This window comes from Sander vitreus, chromosome 19, assembly GCF_031162955.1.
Source record: "Sander vitreus isolate 19-12246 chromosome 19, sanVit1, whole genome shotgun sequence".
In the NCBI taxonomy this organism is placed as follows: Eukaryota; Metazoa; Chordata; class Actinopteri; order Perciformes; family Percidae; genus Sander; species Sander vitreus.
Window position 1 is genome coordinate 11,984,253 of NC_135873.1, and position 20,276 is coordinate 12,004,528.

Here is a 20,276-nt window from a genome sequence, read left to right on the forward strand (position 1 = left end):
GCAAAAGGTACAATCATTGTCTATTGATGGAACGCACTGAAGACTGACTTATGGGAGAGGAGATGGAGACATGAGATGTGTTTTCAATGGCGCATGATTTTCACAGCTCAAACAAGAAAAACAAAGAGGTACAATCACTGTCATCAATGAAACAGTGAGATCTACAGCAAGAATGGGAGGAGAATGGAGAGAGTTCAGACACATTAAATTGTTGGGGAATATACACAAAGTTTAGTGTAATATTAGTTGCTTTAATTTGTTGTGTATATTAGGGTTAAACCGATACCAATCGCTTGTCCGTATGCCTAGCATGAAGACTGGAAACAGAGCAACACTGCTAGCTTAGCTCTGCCAAACACCAATTTAAATCTGTCTAATCCCTACCAAAACTAAAGTTTAGAAATTACAATTTCACGGTGACAAAAAAAGTTGTCGAGACATAGGTTCAAGCACACAGAAACTCACCTCCCCAGTTCTCCAGGCTGAAAAGGTTGCTGAAGTTGTGGCTGACAAATGGCGAGATCATCTTCAGGTCGTGGGTCCGAACCCTGGTTGCCAGGAGCGACTGGTGGGCATCCCTGAAGGTGGTATCCATTAGCAACAGACCTTGGTGAGCGCGGACAGCCTTGGCAAATCCCTCAGGACCATCGCGCAGCAAAATGTCACGGAAACCGACCGGAGGGTCGCCTATTAGTGAGGCAGAGAGAGAGAGAGAAAGACAGGGAAACGAAAAACGTTAAGAGTTGTGTAGAGTGATACAGAGGGGTAATAACAGGGAAACAGGTTTGTGATTATGGTATATATGTGAAATCAATATCAGATGCTGGGGGGAATACCAGATTGTGCAGATACTTAATAAGTCAATATTCACTGCACATAAATTGATATTAATACAAAAATGAAAAAGTGTAAATGTAGCTTTCATAAACCACAGACCTGAACATATAGCCATGTGCTAAAAAAGGGGGTTCCATGTCTGTTGAATAAATATTTAAGTAGACCTTTAATCATCCAGTTTAAGCGGTGTACTGACTTCAGACACTGCTTAATGTCTGGCAAGATGAATGATTTACACCAATTTAACAAGACGCCAGGCGAGGCAGCAGGTAAACTGTAAAATGCTATTTACAGTGTTCTTTCTTAAGCTGTGCTGTGCTGTTAACAAGTCTGGTGCTTGTCATATCTTCAGGTAGTGAGGTGGCCACAGCCTCTTCTTATTGCTGCTCCTCAGCTCAAGTAGATCAACTACAAATAGGTACACAGAAATATAAGCCCAGCAGCCGGCTTATTAGCCACACCACCCACCCATTTGTAAAAATGGATTTCTCCTGCTGACAGTGACTCACATGGCCATGATTTTCTATATAAAGTAAGCTGCTACTGTTTAGTCAAACAAGAGAGTGACTGAGCTCGGTACTGTGTGGTTGCCACCATAAAGCAAACCGGTTTCAGGATGGCTGCTATGACACCTTTTTAAGCATCTCTAATTTGTCAGGCTTACCAGGCCTGTGACCCTGTTTTAGGTCCCAGAATTACACCAGAAATCAAAGAGTTGCCATGATGTCGCAAATTTGAGCATGGCATATGTTTATATTCTATTTTACAAAAATGTGGAGGAAGCTCCACACGGATTACATTGAAATTATATTTTTTTTACCCGTTTAAATTCATGTTCTTTTGACACGTTTTATATATTTCCATATACAGTGTTGGGGAGTAACGGAATACATGTACCGGTGTTATGTATTCAGAATACAAATTATGAGTAACTGTATTCCGTTACAGTTACAATTTAAATAGTTGGTATCTAGAATAAAGTTACACTGTTGAAATCAATATATTACATGACGATACTTCTGTTTCACGAGTTTATTCATTCTCTGAATAAATTAAGGCAACTCCATGCATTTCCCAGAAACGCCAATATGAAAACGAAAAAATGAGCTATTTGCGTGATCATTGATAGAGGTAGAGATGGAACGGAACCGGCACAACAGAGCCAGGGCAGGAATGCATTTCTATCTTGGAAATTCAAACAGCATTTCACATTAAAGAAAGAACAGGGAGAACGAAATATAACTGTGCACTGCAGCCTCTGCTGGCCAGCAACCGACCTCCTTTCAGCGTCCAAATTACTCCACCTCCAACCTGAAGAAGAATCTTAAAGTTTTTTATTTTTTTTTTTATTTTTTTATTTATTTATTTATTTTTTTTTTTATTATTAGCCAAGGGTAGTCGTCTGCTGTAATTTTACTGGTCACCTTGCCATTTTATAGTTGACGTGCGACTTTACATTCTCCTACATGCCGATTTACTAGCCCCAGAGCCGTTGAAAGACTAGCCCCGTTTGACATGTTAGCTAAAATTAGCTCATGGTAGCTTAGACTGCGGTTAGATTTTTGTAGTATGCAGTTCGGGACTACAAATACAAAAATCTATCTGCTTGTTCAGGTACACATTCAGCCAGTTGGAACAGAAGAAAACACCAGAATAGGCCTGTTTAGTAAGCTGTATGTGATGGCTGCATTCCTACACTTATAAAATGCAATTCAATGTGGAAGTAATCCAAGTATTCAGAATACGTTACTCAGATTGAGTAACGTAACACGTTACAAATTACATTTTTGGGCATGTATTCTGAATTCTGTAACAGAATACGTTTTGAAAGTATCCTTCCCAACACTGTCCATATAACATATTAGTCTTAAAACTCCAACTATCATGTCAGCATATCCAGTAGACATGACGTCCCCAGGTACAAGCGTGTACAGCCATGCTGTCCTGTGAGGCTGTGCCTTGAGGTAAATGCTAACGTAAGGATGCTAACATGATTACAATGTCAATGCAAACATGCTGATGTTTAGCCAGTACAATGCTTACCATGTTCACCATCTTAGTTACTGCACGCTTAGAGCTGCTAATTAGCACTAAACACAAGTTTGTATGGGAATGTCATTAGTTTTGCAGGTACTGGTCATAAATTAAAGTATTGCACAGATAGCATTTTGACCCGATGATGGCACTAGATGAAAAGTCAGGAGATCACCATAATCATTAGGATTCATCCTGTGGGGCATATGATTGTCGCTACCAAATGTCATGGCAATCAGTGAGATAATTTACTCAAAACCACAAATGTAGACCTCATGATAGCACAAAAAAGAAATGTCAGGCAATGAGGATTCATCCCCTGGATACCATAGATATCTGTAGAAAATGAGTGCCAATCCATCCAGTTGATATTGAGATATTTTAATGGATTATTGAACATTTTGACATGCTGGTGCTGCTAGATAAAATGTCAGGGGATCACCAACTTGATAGGACTCATCGCCTAGAGATCACGAATGTCTCTACATAATTTCATGGCAATCCATCCTATAGCTATTTCAGTCTGGACCATAGTGGTGGATCGACATTGCCATCCATGGAGCCATGCTGCCGGCGTGGCTAAAATTAAGACAAGAGTAATGCAAGCTCGCAGATGAACTAGAAACAAGTGAATCACATGAAGCAATATCCATGAAGAAGGATCCACTCCCCAAGGGAACCCAGGAGGAAGACTGTGGGACATGTTGACATTACATGAGTGTCTCTGGGTTGGTTACAAGACTGTACTGTCATATACAGTATCAAAATGCACTCCACGAGTAGGAATAAAGACACAATCGCTGTGGAATCCCCAAGACAAATGCTGGCATTTCCACTTTATAAAAGCTAAATAGTCCTCAAAACAAACAAGTTAAACATCGAAGAGACCTTGCTCTATAGGCGCTGCTAGGGCCAACCCTCTATCCTAAGCCGACCCTCTTTGTTCATCGCTCTTTCCTCTCCATGCCTGGCAATTAAACACAACCAGAGGCATTCAAATATTGGAAGTGGAATTGGGATCTATTTTTGCTGCTATGTGCGCAATCATCAATCAATTAGACTAGTTAATCAATCTCTCTCTCTCTCTCTCTCTCTCTCTCTCTCTCTGAATATTCACTCTTGACCTTTTATTGTTGTACCTCATCCCTGAAAACAAATGATCTCTGCTATAATTGTCTCTTAGGCCAGCATGAGCAAAATGAAACACACACACGGATCCATTTGTCCTCCCATGCGAACACACTAGCAGAGACACACAAAATGAGCTCACTTAAACACATTGGCTAGATGAGCTCTGTGAAAATCACACTGCCGTAGCAAATAGATACAGACACTTTGAACTTATCAAGATCTGTATATAATACGGCAGACTGGGGAACACACCACACATCTACACACAGAAACAGGATTTATATTCAAAGTCCTCCTTCCATTTTTCACACTCACGCTGACTTACAAACTTGCTTGTTGTAAGTTTTTGTGTTGTTTTTACCACTCGTTGACACAATAGAGAAGAAATGAGGGCATCTGCACTGGGACTACAGTGACTAAACAATTGCCTATGCATGGTATAGTTTCCTAAAGAAAGGCAGTCACAGTGTTTGAGTGGATTTGTGTGTGTCCTATCGTACACAGCAGAAACAAAAAAACACTAAAGAGATACACGTCCCAAGACAATTGACCCACTTGCGCACACACGCACGCACACACACGCACACACTCTCCCTTGCACTGAAAACACCCTACTCAGACTCCCTGGCTTCGTCACCCTCCCTTCACTCCTTCTAGGCTGGTGGCATTTCATACCTCTTCCCTTGACATTCTCACCTGTCTGGTCCCCTTTTCACACTCTTCTCCTCTAGCTCTACAACACCAGCCGATGTGAGTAGATAAAGCGAGCTGCAGTGCTCAGAGGTACTTCTTTATTTGCAATTTGTGTAGGAGACAATCTCAGAGTAATAACAGCTTGCCTCGTCGCTGTCCGGAGCTGGCATCTGCACCCCGAGAAGGCTGATAAATGTCTTGTATCTTTGTGTTTAGGAACCTTTTAATTGTCAGATCCTGGTGGGACTGCTAATCAGTGCTTTATTAAAGTCAGGTGTCCGGGAACAGCCAATCAATTAAGCCTGTGCAGGTTAGAGGCAGGTAGATTTGTTAATGAGCTGTAAGACAAATGTACAGCCTGTGCAGACGCTTCTGCTGCTTGCTCTCACCTCCGCCTGCATTTTTCTGCTGATATTCTTGCTTTTCTCCCGTGAGAAACTATGAGCAGCGGCTCCTGGATACTTTTAAATCCCTGGACTATACATCTTTGGTAGATATAGTGGGCAATTTCAATTTGCATTTAGTTATTGTTTGCCATTTACCACAACTGCTAAAATACAGCCTGCTGAAAAAACATTTGACTGACAGTACAGTTCAAGAACAGAATTTGCTTTTCTCCACACAGTTGTATGGGAGGCATTAAACAAACAAATTGAAAGGAAGAACTTGTTTTAAGAACAAAGAAAAAAAGTTACCTTGCAGTGCACACACCCAGAGTATCTTGAGGTTTCAGAAAGCCAAATTTAAGACTCTTTATGACTCCTTTTAAGCTACCTGGAAGTGAGTTTGAGCTAAACAAAAGCAACAAAATAAATAGTCCTTGTTTGAAGGTGGCTAATGAAAGCATCAAGAACTAATGGGCAGAGAAAGAAAAAGAATAGAAACAGAATATTATTAAGTCCATTTGTGCACAAATTTGGCATATTGTTACCTACCCGTCTACTTCAATCCTAAGAATGGAAATACAGCGCACAACTGGGACGAGGAAAGTAGTCTGTCATTTTTATAAGTCATTCTTCCTCAAGCTAGCTCACAGGCATCTGGTGATTAACCTCTAGATGTCCTCCATTAAATAAATCCAGACAATAATTGGAACAAGGTGTACTTCTACACCATCGATGAAGCGACCACAATCAGCCTTCACAGGGAATGTTTTAGACTACAAATCCTAATTAGAAAATAATGGCCTTTCAGTACTTAACACGTTCTGTCAGGACACCCTCGGCCTGTCTTTCTCCCTTCTCTCCTCAGTGCGGAGGGAACTCCTCAAGAATAGTTTTGCTTGTCATTCTTCCTCTTTATCTGTCGAGGTGATTTTTTGAGATGTGACAATGTCATTCTGATCTTTGCTCTTTTTCTGTGGGTGGTGCACAGTAATAGTCCTTCCTACTCCCTCTTTCCCCATTTATCTGTGTTTATCCATATCTCCCCTGCCTGCCACTATGTCCATATAAGTATTTTCTCTACATATAGGGATTATACACTGCCCAAACCCTCACTGCTTCTGTCATAACCCATTTCTGCTTCCATGCCCCTGTCCCTCCCTCCACAGAGTGTGATAATACAGGCCTAATCCCTCTCTTCTTTCAGTCCCTCCGTCGAATGAAAGAAAGGATATAAGCACATTACAAATCTCATTACTAGGCTTTAGGTATGCCTCTGTGCGTGCCTGTGCTGCATACTGTACAACTACTTCATCAGCCGCTTACAGCAGGTAAGTGGGGGCATGTACACAAAGGGTGTCTGCCTATAGAATACGTGCTCGAGAGTAAATGCATGTGTGCTTGCTGCAATAAGAGGGTGGGGAAAAGAGAGCTGTCAACACAAGATTTGCATCAGTAGACAAGTGGTGGGTATACACAGAGACACACACTCACTCACATGTAGATGTACAGAAATGCCGCAGATTATTCTGTCCTATTGTACTCCATTCTGTTCCACTGTGCATGGTTTTTAGATGTCAGATTTGATTAGTTATGCCTGATTAGGAGTCATATTATTCACATTATTTTGTTATAAATTCGTGTTTACTGGGCATGCTGGGGTATGTGCTGAGGCAGAACAGGGTGCTGATAAACGTCAGGTTGATACAGCTGACTATTTTGTTGCTGTCAAAAGGCGCAGCTGCAGAAATTCATGGCAGTTTGCATCCCGAACAAAAATAAAGCTAGGAGCACAGTGGGAAAGGACAAAAAGTGCATCATTTCAAAACGGCCACAGTGACAGGCTGTGACATCAAGTGAAATAAGCCAATTTATCTACATATTTTAATTCTTTAAAAAAAAAAAAAAACGAAAAAAAAACGTTTACTTGTAAAACCGAGCACATCTAGTTTTAACTTTAAAAGGAGTATTTTTGTATTCCAGCCTTGGTTTAACCTTTCAAAATTTACTCAGACGCTATAGTTAGCATGGGGAGCAAAAAAAAAAACCACAGAGCTCGACTCCAGAGACTTTAAGTGGCTCTACAAGCTCATCACAGAGCCCAGCTTGGCCGTTGGCCTTTCCTGCAAGACTCCAGGGGTGCTGGTGCAGAGCAGGGTGAGAAGCATAGAACTTCTGCCTTCACAAACAATAAAGTGCACCCTCTCACCGCTGTTCTCACAGCTCAGCCGTGCACTCTGGGGCCAAAACCCTTTTCCTCCCCCGAGTGCTAAACTGAGCCATTCAGGAAGGCCTTTACGCCCACAGCTATCGGCCTGTTCGACAGCCCATTTGTCATTCGGTGGGTGCTTTTATACAAAGTGCCATACGGATCCACAAGTGTTTACATTTTTAGCATGGGTGCCCGAGGGCAAATGAAACCCCTAACCCTTGCAATAGCAGTGCCTTGCTAAATTGGTCCAAATGTAATAAATACAATGTTACGATGCATTGTGACATTATTTTGGTAACAATGTCTGGTGGCACGCTTTTAAAAATAGTATTAAACTCTCAGTCACTACTGACACTTTGCCCTGCACTCAGAACTACGCTGTGAAAACACAGTTTTTTTTAATTATTTCATTGCTGAAGCACCATTGCACCGTGCTTTTAAAGCAGTGGCGCAGTGTAAAGTCTGATTTTGGTCAGTAAATTAAGAATGTGACTCAAGAGTTGTAACTGGGTTAGCAGCATAATGATGTGTGATAGTGTAAATGATGCATTGCGATTGGCTAAATTGCTTTTGATCGACATACCCAAAATGCCAGGAGGGATGACAGGGTCTATGGAGGAAGGCTTAGCCTTGACTGGGATGGGTGTGGTTGGTCCATTTACCATCACATGACCTGGATAGGAGGATAAAAATAAAGTCAGAATACAAGTCAGATACAGTCCTGTAACATATCCAACATTCTGTAAAGATGATAAAGAAATTGGGGGGGGAGAGTAGATCAATGAGGGTTATAAAAAAAAAACACTTGTACTGTACCATTTTTCATCTACAATTCGCTCAGATTCCCCTGCTTTCCCCTACGGCTTGGTAGAAGGTTGAGATGACCCAAGGTCTGCCCTGGTTTCACTATACATCCACAGTCATTTTAACTATACCATTCATATTTATGTGTTGGTCTGTCCTCACCTCCTTGATAAAATAGTCCCTTAATTGTAAGTATCTAAAGAAATCTTGATGTTCCACCCATGTTTCATCTTTAGGTCTTAAAAGCTAATACTTTCCCATCTTTGAGTATGTACACCGTAGAGCAGTGACACCTTCATTTTTCTGTCCATTGTTTGAACCTCCATTTAGACACCACTGGTTTGAAGTTTAAATCATATGCAAACCAGCTCAGCACATTTACCCTCTGGTTTTTATCTTCAAACTATAATATCCCAGATTTTGAGTGTAATTGTTATTGGATCCATTATAAGATGTATAGGTCCCGTTAGCCCTCTCTTTCATTTTCCCACCAAAGCCAGAATATAATAATCCTGTACTGAGAAATCAGTAACAACAAGCAAAAGCATTACAGGTCCCCTCACTGAAAACAAACTTACTATTGAATGTTAAGGCAGTCAGAAACACAGCTGTAATGTCACATTTGAGAGTGTGTGTGTGCGTGCGTGATGAAGGTTTTTTTTGCCTATCTAGTGTTTCAGTTGGACCAAAGCCCGTCTACGGAAAGCCGTTCCGCTCCCTATTCAGCCCTGTTGTACCTACTTTGGTTGCAGTTCCACCAGAGTTCCACTGGGGGTGATCGCGGTCCAGTGCTAAATGAATGAATAAATTTGTCTCTTTCGCCTGATTGTCGTTGAGAAATCTCAGATTTGATTGTAGTTTTTGCAAGTTCAACATGGATTATAGGTCAAAAATTGAATGAACGAGTACTTGTGTCCTTTCGATTTGTTACAGGTTGAGTCGTTGTTGCCCATAACACGCTAGCATTCTGCTAATGGATGCTGATTGGTCAGTGAAGGACTGATTACGATCGGAGATCCCGCTTGACGGCATCCGAAGCAGAACCAGAATGTCAGAGTGAATATTTTGGCGTGGTCTTCAAAACATTAGCAAACCTCTTTCTAGCACGTGTATTAACAGAGAGAGGCTAACCTGTCAGCTGTGTTGTCGATGCTTCGAGAGAACAAAGGAAGCGACTCAGAGCTCGTAAAGCAGTATCTCTGGCCGTATATGTGTATGACGTCATTGACATTTTAAAAGGCTTTAGAACAAAAAAGCCACTTTAAAAAAATCTAACACCCAGCAGTGTGTATTTTCTTAGCCTCCCCTTTCGAATGCAACATTCAAATTACTAGACAAAAAATTATATCCTGAGAAAAGTGGATTTTGAGGGGTATAGCTCCAGAGTCCCATTCATTCTGCACTGGCCTGTGAGCGCCCCCTATATGGAACTCTGGTGGAACTGCAACCAGTTCAGAAGCCGGAAGTAACGAGAGAGTGGAACTTCTTCCCCTATTAGAAATTCTTTGGTTGGACTTAAAAAGTGTTTAGATAATGATAATGGTATGTATTTAAAAGCAGGCTGGCTGGTTAGTTAGCTAACGCTAGCTTGCTAATTCCACCAAGCTTCCATGCTACATAAATAAGCCGGACAGGGTTGTCGCTCATCTGGCGATAGAAACCTTGCTTTCTCCATCCGAGAGCTCCACAGCCTCTCCACAGTCCACAGGTACAAATTAGTTTTGCACCAAATTTATCGCAAGCAGCGCGCAGATTCAGCACTTTGTGATACGACAAAGCACATATGTGAAGTTGCAGTGACAGATTCAAGAGATAATGTAATAACTGAGTTGCGGTTGTGATGAAAAGTGGACCGGAGTAAAAAAAAAATTAAAAAAAATCTACACATTTGTGAATATCTTTTTTGTGACTTCACATTCAGAATACAGGTGTGTGAACATTTTCTACGAGCGCAAATATCAACGTTCAAGTTCAGATTTTTTTACAAGCTCTCGTGTTTTTCTTTTCTTTCTGTGACTTCAAATTCAGATCACGTGTGTGAAAATTTTTTTACAAGCGCAATTTGTTTTTGTTAAGATATTTTTGGGGGCATTTTAGCCTTTAATAGACAGGACAGCTGTAGACAGGAAAGGGTGGGAGAGAGGGGGAAGACATGCAGCAAATGGCGACAGGTCGGACTCGAACCCTGAGCCGCTGCGTAATGGACTGAGCCACTGCATATGGGCGCCCGCTCTACCAGGTGACCTACGCAGGCGCCCTGCAAATTTTACCATACAAGTTCAGATTTTTTGTTCTGCAAGTTCTCACATCGTATTCTACAAGCTTTCACATTTTGCAACATATTTACCTTCATAGTGTGTGTGTGTGTGTGTGTGTGTGTGTGTGCACTGACCCAGGTAGTGCAGTAGTTTCTGGGCTCGGTTCTGAGTGGGTTTGAGGTTGAAGAGTTCCTGGTTCTCGTCGATGAACTGGGTGTCCACGGTGGAGTGGAGGAACTGGTGGTTGGCAAAAACATTCTGGAGGAATGGGATGTTGGTCTAGAGATGGAGAGACAGATTAAAAAAACAGAGGGGAGGCTTTTAATTTAGTTGTATTCTTTAATAAACACAAAGGGTTTGTAAGTGTACTGAAGTAGATGTAACCAAACGCAAAATCTAAATGGAAAGTATAGAGAGGCGAGACAGTCAAGAAAGCAATCACTCAGTCCTATTCTGCAAATTAACCACTTGAAGGCAACAACTCGCTTAAGAGCTGGGTGTTAAACAGGCATTTGTGAATGGGCACACAACGCGTTGGTAAAAACAAATACAGGCATTGCCAAAGCCACATTTAAATCACAGAGTAGGCTAAACCGTGCACAATCTCAGCTACACACACACACACACACACACAGCAGAGGGAGAAAGTCAACTGTTGAAAGCAATCACATTCCCTTTCTATTTTGTTGTTTGTTTGCATAACAAGTGTTATCACGCCAATTACACTCTCTAGATTAACAAAGGGAGGGAGAGTGAATGAGAGAGAAGAGCGAGGAAAGAGATGTAATTGTTGGGAGTTAATTTCATTCCTAGATTTGTTGCTTTATTTTCACTCTTGTAAACCCATCTTAATGGGGGTAGTAGACTGCTTTGAATTGATGTAAGAGGCGGAGAAAGTGAAAGGGCGGGTAAAAGAGGAGGGAGATTGACAGAAAAAAATGGAAGGGGGAGAGCGATTAGTAGAAAGAAAAACGGAAATGTTAGTTACAGGGAGTCAGTGAAAAGAGAATATGGTAATATGGTCTTGGAGCGGCTTTAGATGCGTTTATGGCTGTTTAATGTCCCCAAGGGAAGGTAGAGTGAAGGAAACTGTGTGAAAAGATTGTTGCTAAAAATGTCTTTGCATATGACTCAAAAGTGAGTCATAAATGGCATTTAAAAAGAAGTGAACCCCTGCCACTCATGACCCCAAATCCAATTATCCTTTTTTTTGTTATAAATGCACAACCAACCAACCAGAGGTCAGAACCATGAGAGAAGCCGAGTCCTTAAGGACCTCCTGGGTATTGAGTATGAAGCAGCTCCCTTTCTCTAAACCCAGAAATGCAACATCCACCTCACCGCCTATATATAGTCTATAGATAGATCTCTGTCACGGAGGCGTGAGGATACAAACCACACACACAAAACATAACCCACAGATGGACAGAGTTTACAACCGCACTTTGGGCGTTTAGATGACAGTCAAACCCAGAGTGACTTCAAATAATTACGGAAGCAAAATCAGTCAGGAGTCCCATAATTGGGAGAAGGGAGTTGAGCAATAAACAAAACCACACTTACACATGCCTCATTAACAGCACTGAGAGGGAGGGAGTTGCAGCGGAGAAATTAGTGTGCTGGGGCTAATAAAGAACATGTTGGTCATACCAATAGAGCCAACATGAGATGTATCCAGTATACATCTACGTTTTTATTAGGGAAACTGATATAGATATAGATCGATATAGATAGATAGATATATATAGATAGATATATATAGATAGATATATATAGATAGATATAGATATATAGATAGATATAGATCGATATAGATAGATAGATATAGATAGATAGATATATATAGATAGATATATATAGATAGATATAGATATATATATCTCACCTCTTTGTTCTTCCAGAGAGAGGGAGTTACAGCAGAAGAAAGATACATCTTCTACTTCAGTGTATAGAGCCAATAAGCACCATTCATATTGAGTAATTGAGAGAAAAAACTGTAAATGTTTTCCAGGGTTTCATTTTCTGAGGTACAATTTTTTGCAAATGCACACAAAAGGACACAGTATCCTCAGCCTCCTGCTACAGGGAGAAGACCTGGAGAGGAGAAAGAGAGGAAAGCCAAGGGATTGGCACAGCCGTGCTGCGCTACCAGGACCAAAACAGAGAAGGGATTTCTGCCTGATGCTATAACTGCAATATGACTTCACAAACCTGTGGACATCTTTATTTTCTTCCATTAATAGTATCCGCCAACATAACTGTATTGCAATAGGCCTATATGCTGCTGCAATACAAGCCCTTGTCCTTAAAGAATACAAGCAGCCAGATTAAATCTGGATGTATTGTCCATTTCTTTACGATCAAAATTGAAGCTTTGACTTCAGAATGGCAAAGCAAGCTGGTTAGGTTTAGCCGACACCTAGTCTATATCGACGACGTTCCATTTCCGGGATTGCTCCGTTGCCGCCGGAAATTCCGCCGGATGTCCCTCATTTTAGACCGGATGTCCGTCACCTTCCACTTTCTTTGTGTTGTAATTCTAAACTCCGGTGGATTTCTGAGGACTATGGTTAACTGCTCCTCAGATCTCTGCAGGGTAAATCCAAACAGCTAGCTAGACTATCTGTCCAATCTGAGTTTTCTGTTGCACGACTAAAAACAACCTTTGAACGTACACGTGTTCCACCAAAAAAAAGTTTCTTCCCGAGGCTATTTTGCAGCGGCACTGTTGCTCCGCTCAGTGCTTATCGCCGCCAAAGACGATTGTGATTGGTTTGAAAAAATACCAATAAACCATAGCATGTTTTTCTCACATCCCGGAATGCTGTGTGGACTAGCAAGACCCTCCTCCGCAGCGCTGTGGAGGAAGGTCTGGCAAAGCGAGACTAGCTGACACTAAGACTGGAAACATGAGGTAATTGCTGTCTGTCCAGATGTATCAAAATCTGCCACCCAGCACCTTAAAGCTTGCCAATTAACACATTACATCTTGTTTGACCAATCCATACGAAAGTGCAAAGTACTGGTATGGGAAAGGTTCCGTTTCCCTATTTCCAGACTTTATGCTAAGCTAAACTAACCACCTATTGGGAGTAGCATCATATTTACCGTACAGACTTGAAAGGTATCAACCTTCTCATGTAACTCTTGGCAAGAAAAAAAATGAATGCATTTCCCCAAATGTTGAACCATTTCTCTGTAGCTCTGATATTTCATGTATACCTTTACTGACAGCCAATAGTTTCCCCATTTGGACAAGGTCTAAGGTAGTTCAAAAAAGTTCTGATTTGTATTTGTTGTTACCTTCTTTCGAGGAGTTTTTTTTTATGAGGCCAGGGAACATTGACGTTTTACCTGCAAGTTTGAAATTCTCCCTCATTTTTCTGTGTTTGATATCTTCATCTATTATTTAATGTGTAAGTGTAAACAAACTTAATTAGTGAGCATAAGGGGGTAAAAGCAATCCAAAGGTATAAATAAAATAAAAAATCGTGGCGAGGCAGAGATAGGGAATGAGAGATCAATAACACAAACAGCCACTATTAATGAAAGACTTAAAAATAATGGAGGAGAGGGAACGACAGACACCATTAATACATGGAGGTTTGTCCCTTTCCTCTCTGCTGTACCAGATCAATGTGTTCATTATAAAGCTGCTCTGGAAGCCTGTGGCTACCACGCACACTAACACATACACAGTCCCTTCACTCTTTTCTCCATGTTTCCCCTAATGATGTGAAACACACACTTTGAAAAGACACACACAGGCCTCTCCCTTTCCCCCACTCAGTATCTCTTCGGCTCTCTCTCTCTCTCTCTCTCTCTATCCTGATTTAGATGCCCCCTGTAAACCCCTGCTTGGCTACAGCTCTCGGAGCTATGCACACAGCATGCAAAACACACACACAAATGCCTGTGATTATTGTGGCTCCTGCTCCCAAACAAGCGAACACGAGCACATACAACACACCTTTGAGTACTGCATTAGTTTTAGTGGGAAAATAAACGTCTAAATGTGAATTGATGCTTGCACAGGCTCTCGTTTACACACGCCCACACTCTAACAATTTAACTCACACACACAAGGCACAGTATCATAAGTCAATGCCTCTACTCATTCTGGTGCAAAGAAAATCTCTGTACTTTTCCTCCAAAAAAAATGACATTGGGTTCTGACTATCTCCACTTTTATACCCACAGTGCTTCGTTTACCGTTGGTAGGTCTGTTTTATTGTGACTCTGCTCACAGCCGGTCGTTATCGGTCTTGTTGCAATCAGCCTTACTGGTGATTGCCAAAGCAACGTAGTGAGCTAGGTATTGATGTCCCGAGCTGTTGGCTTGACTGCAAACACCTCAGCTCAACATACCACCGCCTTAAAACACTTTGACTCTAGTTGCAGGGCATCTGGCTTGTTGGCTACACATTTGTAGTTTCACATTTAAATTTGACATTAACAAAAAGCAATGTGCTAAAAATACTTACACTATTTCTTGCACATTTGCTTCAGAAGGGCAGCTAACATTGTCATCCAACATCCAAATGTTGTTAATATAGACAGAATTTACACCTGACAGTAAAAATGCAGTCTGGAGATCTTTTTTTTCTTCTTTTTTTTATTTTTTTTGGGGGGGGTGAGGGGGATGGGAGAAACATCACCTGTTATTTTATGTATTTTTGTTGTCCACAATCTGTGTGCACTGGGATTGGATGTCATTTTATCACTACCCAAACCCGACAAGTAGGTGGGATGAACAACAAAAAAACTAAAACAACCAGGTGTTACAGTCCAGACTGCTCCGAACATTTCTGAGTAATAAACATTTTAGAACTTGTGATGGCCAGAAACACCATGTTGTGGTATGATGAGACTAAGGGAAAGCTTAGACAAGATCAGGTCATTCATAGGTCACAGACACCGGTCAGGGGACAAGAATATTTGGCCAGTCTCTAATAACCAAACCTGTAATGTATAATTATGTCCGTCTCTCTAGGAAACTGCGTGATAAGGGAATGTTTTGTCTCAGGACTGTCTCCTTTTGGAGGTCGGTGGGCCTGCCACACTTTTGCATACATCCCACAGAGAGAGAGAGAGAGAGAGAGAGAGCGAGGCTGAACTAGGCTTCAGCATCTGTGTCTACGGCGCCTGCGATATCTTTGTTTACCTTGATGGTTCAGCTAAACGTAACGTTTAAATACACCTTCAGGACAGGAACTTCAGGGAGTTGGGACGGCACTGCACAATAACACATCGTGGTTAAACTCCACTGCCTGCTTAGTTGTCTCCTCAATTGAGTGTTCATTGTAGAGCTGCAAAGATCAATCGATTAGTTGTCAACTTTTAAATTAATCACCAACTATTTTGATAATCGATTAGTCGGTTTGAGTAATTTTTTACAACAAAAGTAACAAATTCTTTGATTCCAGCTTCTTAAATGTGAATATTTTCTAGTTTCTTCTCTCCTCTGTGACAGTAAACTGAATATCTTTGAGTTGTGGACAAAACAAGACCTATGAGGACGTCATCATTTTATAGACCAAACTACTAATCGATTAATCGAGAAAATATTCAACAGATTAATCGACTATGAAAATAATCGTTAGTTGCAGCCCTAGTTCATTAAATGCTTCTGTGTAATGTGGTCATTGTTCATAATCTCTGTCACTAATGTAAGGACCAAAAGGGATTTACACCTAGACTCAAATTATAATGTGAAGGTGGTTTAACAGATTAAATCAAATTCTGTAATGTGTACATTTACACCTGCCATGTTTTTCCTAATCACACATATCCTCTACGTTTGCCTTCGCTTTGAGAGCGCTAATATAAAGTTATATTTTATATTCAAGCCTGGAGTCAAGTCTGCTCCTTTACCGACACTAATCGGGACTCCAACACTTTCTGTGGTGCAACCCCCTTTACTCATGCAATTATGTGCTCCAAATTACTGTAAGGATAACAACCTGAGGAGAAAAATAGCAAGACCTCCATCATTTCGGACGTACCATCATCCCACACATACTCACATATTTTGCTTTTTTTCAAAAACAGCAAGTTGGTCTAAGAAACCTTTGGGCTGACTCTGGAAGTTAAAGTAAAATCATGGGAGATCTGGGTCAGGGCCACGCTCAAACCTTTCCCTGCATCATGTCAAATTTCACTGGGGCCACAGCTCTCTACAAATGTGATGTAGAAGATGAGCTTGTGGCGATAGAAAAAGTGAAGACAGAGGGGCGCTTGGATACAGGGGGGTTAAAATATAAATACAGCTCCTAAAATGTACCATTATAAGCAGGTGATGACCCTTTTTAAATTGAATTCACCTTTTTTTGTGCCCAATAGTACGTGCTTTTATTTCTCACCCCAATGATCCATACAAACACCATAGAATAGGCAGTTAAATGCCACTGTAGTGTTATACAGTATATGCAAAGAAAATAGAATTCAAAATGTTGTCAATTTTATTCATGTTATATTGTTTCATATCTGAAATGATTTTTAAAGTGTACTTCAGTTAGATCTGACTGCTTTACATGCAAAAATAACTGCTGACAATCTGGAAACTAAATTGCTGCCTGCCTAATTTTCATATTGCAACATAAACATGATTCTGGTAATAATCCACTAATAAATTGAGGTTCTTAAAATTACACGGTTTGTGGAAACACCATATAACATGTAACCTGAACAATCTCTATCACATCATGCTGCTCACACTTCTACAGTCCCTATATTGTAATTAAAAAATGCAGAGATCCAGGCCACATGTTGGCCAGACTCGTTAAAAAGATAATCATGCCCACAGTTGTTGCCCCGGTTACCCATTGGAGACGATGGGCAAGGACTGGTAGGAACAGTAGAATAATTAATGAAAACACGTTTTAAGGGCACATAAGCATGAAGGTATCTGTGGTTACCAGTCACGTATGGTTGTGCAAAATTTAAACAGCAGATCTGCCCTGTTTAATTGTGGCTTCACAGTATGCAACATCACTTAAACGTACAATATGTAATTTTCTGCCCTAGAGGTCTCTCAATCAAAACAATGATGTAAACACGGACTTTTGATGACATTGTATAGTGGTATTATGGGAGTTGTAGTTTAATACAATTGCTGATTAAAATAGATCTGTTCACGGATAGGTTTATCCATTACAGTTTTATCCTTGTTGCATTTAGTAACGTCTATTCATTTCATTCTGATAAAATAGCTGCAGTTTCCCCCACATAATTAAGTTTTCTTGATTCGATTTGTATTGGTAGCCAACGTTGGCTAGCTAGTTGACCAGTTAGCTAGCTAGCAAGCAAGCTAACATTAGCCAGCAGCTAACAATATCACAATATATTTCACCTCAGTGTCACTTTTCGGATGTTTTCAGCAGGGTTTGTTGTAATGTTACTCAACACCTCAGAGACTTAGCTACTTCGCGGCTGGGGCCAACCGCAGAGTATCTCTGGTGCCGAGCCGCGGCCCCGGATATATCGGCCGAGGATACGCTGAGAGACTTACTTCACGGCTTGGGCTGGCTGCCGAGTATCTTTGGGGCTGCAGCTCAGCCGAGGATACGCCTAGCTACATCAATAGGATGGCTATCGGGTGTTGCTTTCGGACTCTCCCCACTTTCACCTTTTGTCCACGGGACAGTCACCATTTGTGGATCAAACGTAACTGTAAAGAAGACCGCTAAAGAGGGGAGAATTTCAGCACAACACCGCGGCCAGCCAGACTTGGATGCCTGGGGCGATATGGTCCGTTTCCCCGACGGAACATAAAACTTTCTGTAACTGCCGTTAGCATCGTTATGAACCGGTGCTGGAATTTGTGTTGGCTGGGTTCGGATTGCTGTAAGTTTATAAGAGTGGCTGGCTGCTGGCTAACTGTGGATGTGTCGTGTCCCCGGAGCTGTTGTCCGCTCTCATCTCGACTGAACTAGTCCCTTAGCAGCGGGGAGTCAGGCAGAATAAACAGGGTGGGATAGCTGGCTAAATTAGCATTAGATTTGTCTTCTATCTATACAGCTAGCTAACGTTAGCTGGCAAACGTAATCGTGGGTTAGCCCAGTTCTGTGTAACGGTAACTTTACCTTGATCAAAACAATTATACTTAAAATAACTTCATGAACGCGTTGAACGATGTTGTAACGTTCCCCTCCGAGCATTAGCATGAGCTAACGCTAACGTTACTACTTGTCAACGTAGCACATTACATTAAGCTGGATCAATCGATATTGAAGTGTATCAATAAATAAGATCTCTGCTGTATTACTGTGTTGTAAGTGGCATGTAATCAATGACAAAATGATGCTGTGTAGCAGAAAGCAAGCTGTATAACAGTTACTGGGTGTTAGTCTCTGTGAGATTGTATGATTTACGATTACTCTCGAACGTATCATCTGAGTGCCATGTTTTGACGGGAGTTAGAGGAACCAGAGGGGTCAAAGGTTATATGACGCCACTGACAGGCGACTAAATGAAACGGACCGTGTCATTAAAATAAAATAGATTTCTCTGGGTTTGAACGTTGTTGGAAACATTTAGGATAGTGTAAGTACGTAACTCAAAAAAAATATATAACATAGGTATAGGCATTTTAAGACATTTGAATGCAGAAATGTTACATATTGTACCTTTAAAGACGGCACACAAACAAGTTTCAAAATCTCATGTAAAGTCTGCTGTAGGAAGTTGTCCACTACGTTGATATAACGCCCTGTCTTAGGGTGGGCGATTAAAAACATAAAAAAGACCCATCTTCCCCAGGTTCACAGCAGCCACAAAGACAGATATTATTCAAATGTGATAAAATAGATGTAACTAGGAACGGCTAAGGATAACATTAAACAAACAAAGTTAACTGAGAGCCAAGAGAAAATAAGTATTCACCACCCTAACTTAAAAGCAAGAAAAAAAACAAGCCCACAGTCGTAACACAGACCTGATGCTATGAAGGGACAACCCTTAGACAAGTGACAATTCTGCAACGTGGGCTTGCATTTAGCTGTGAATGGTATCAGTTTTGTCTAACTGAACCGAGAAACTCAGGATGTTCCTTTGCTCCTGCACTCCCTCCACTGGATCCTTGTATTGGTTCACATTAGGTTTCACATCCAGATGCTCACCTATAAAGCCAAGAACATGCTTGGTGAAATCCTGTGTTGGCAGGGTGTCTCTGATCTACAGCTCACCTGGATCCACCCTCACCCAAAGATCCCTTGTAAACACGACTGTTCTGTTCTTGCTCCTGGTAAAGATCAGCGTGTAATGCAGACGTTAGACCCAACTCTTCAGAAAATATCTGGACTGACACCACTTCAGTCTGAATAAATCATCGTATCGCAGCATTTTTAGTGATCAATTTTCCTTTCTCTCTCACAGATTGTTTTGTGCATTTCTAAAGGCAAATATAGAGTTGCTTTATACAAGACAGGATACAAAAAGTATCAAGAGACAGTACAGGTGCAGATTATGAGTTTTGAAACATTTCAAAACGGTGCTCAGCATTACACACAAATGCACAACACACTTGATCTCTGTCTTCCCCCAACACAAACACTGCATCTCTCTGTCACACACAGCCTCCATGCTCCCTTAGTGATTAGGAGTTGAATAGGGGAGCTGTCAGGTCATTTGTCTTTTCACTCCTCCTCTGTCTACCCTATCCCCATCACACACACAGCTCCTCTCACACTTACATTAGCTACAAATGTACTCAAGCAGACAAGACATGCACAAAAACACACACAGACACACCTCTGTCTTTTTCAGCAGCCTAAATGCAGCAGCAAACACATACAAACTGGAGCCAATATTTATAATAGTAGACTCTCCGGAACCCAAGACTTGAAATGCACATTAAGAAAAAAGCACAAATGTGGATGAAAAAAAAACAAAAAAGTGGCGCCACACACACACACACAAAGTGAC

At 41.2% G+C, this 20,276-nt stretch overlaps 1 protein-coding gene across 1 annotated transcript in view; it reads right to left on the reverse strand.

Annotated features, from left to right (window-relative positions):
- The window catches only part of pcxb (pyruvate carboxylase b), a 312,422-nt gene that overhangs the window by 58,497 nt on the left and 233,649 nt on the right, over nucleotides 1–20,276 (reverse strand). Inside the window, exons 13-15 of the mRNA XM_078275766.1 lie at nucleotides 10,487–10,631; nucleotides 7,874–7,963; nucleotides 466–687 (exon numbers count right to left, since the gene is read on the reverse strand). Coding sequence (XP_078131892.1) covers nucleotides 466–687; nucleotides 7,874–7,963; nucleotides 10,487–10,631 — 457 coding nt within the window. The remainder of the gene's footprint in view (nucleotides 1–465; nucleotides 688–7,873; nucleotides 7,964–10,486; nucleotides 10,632–20,276) is intronic.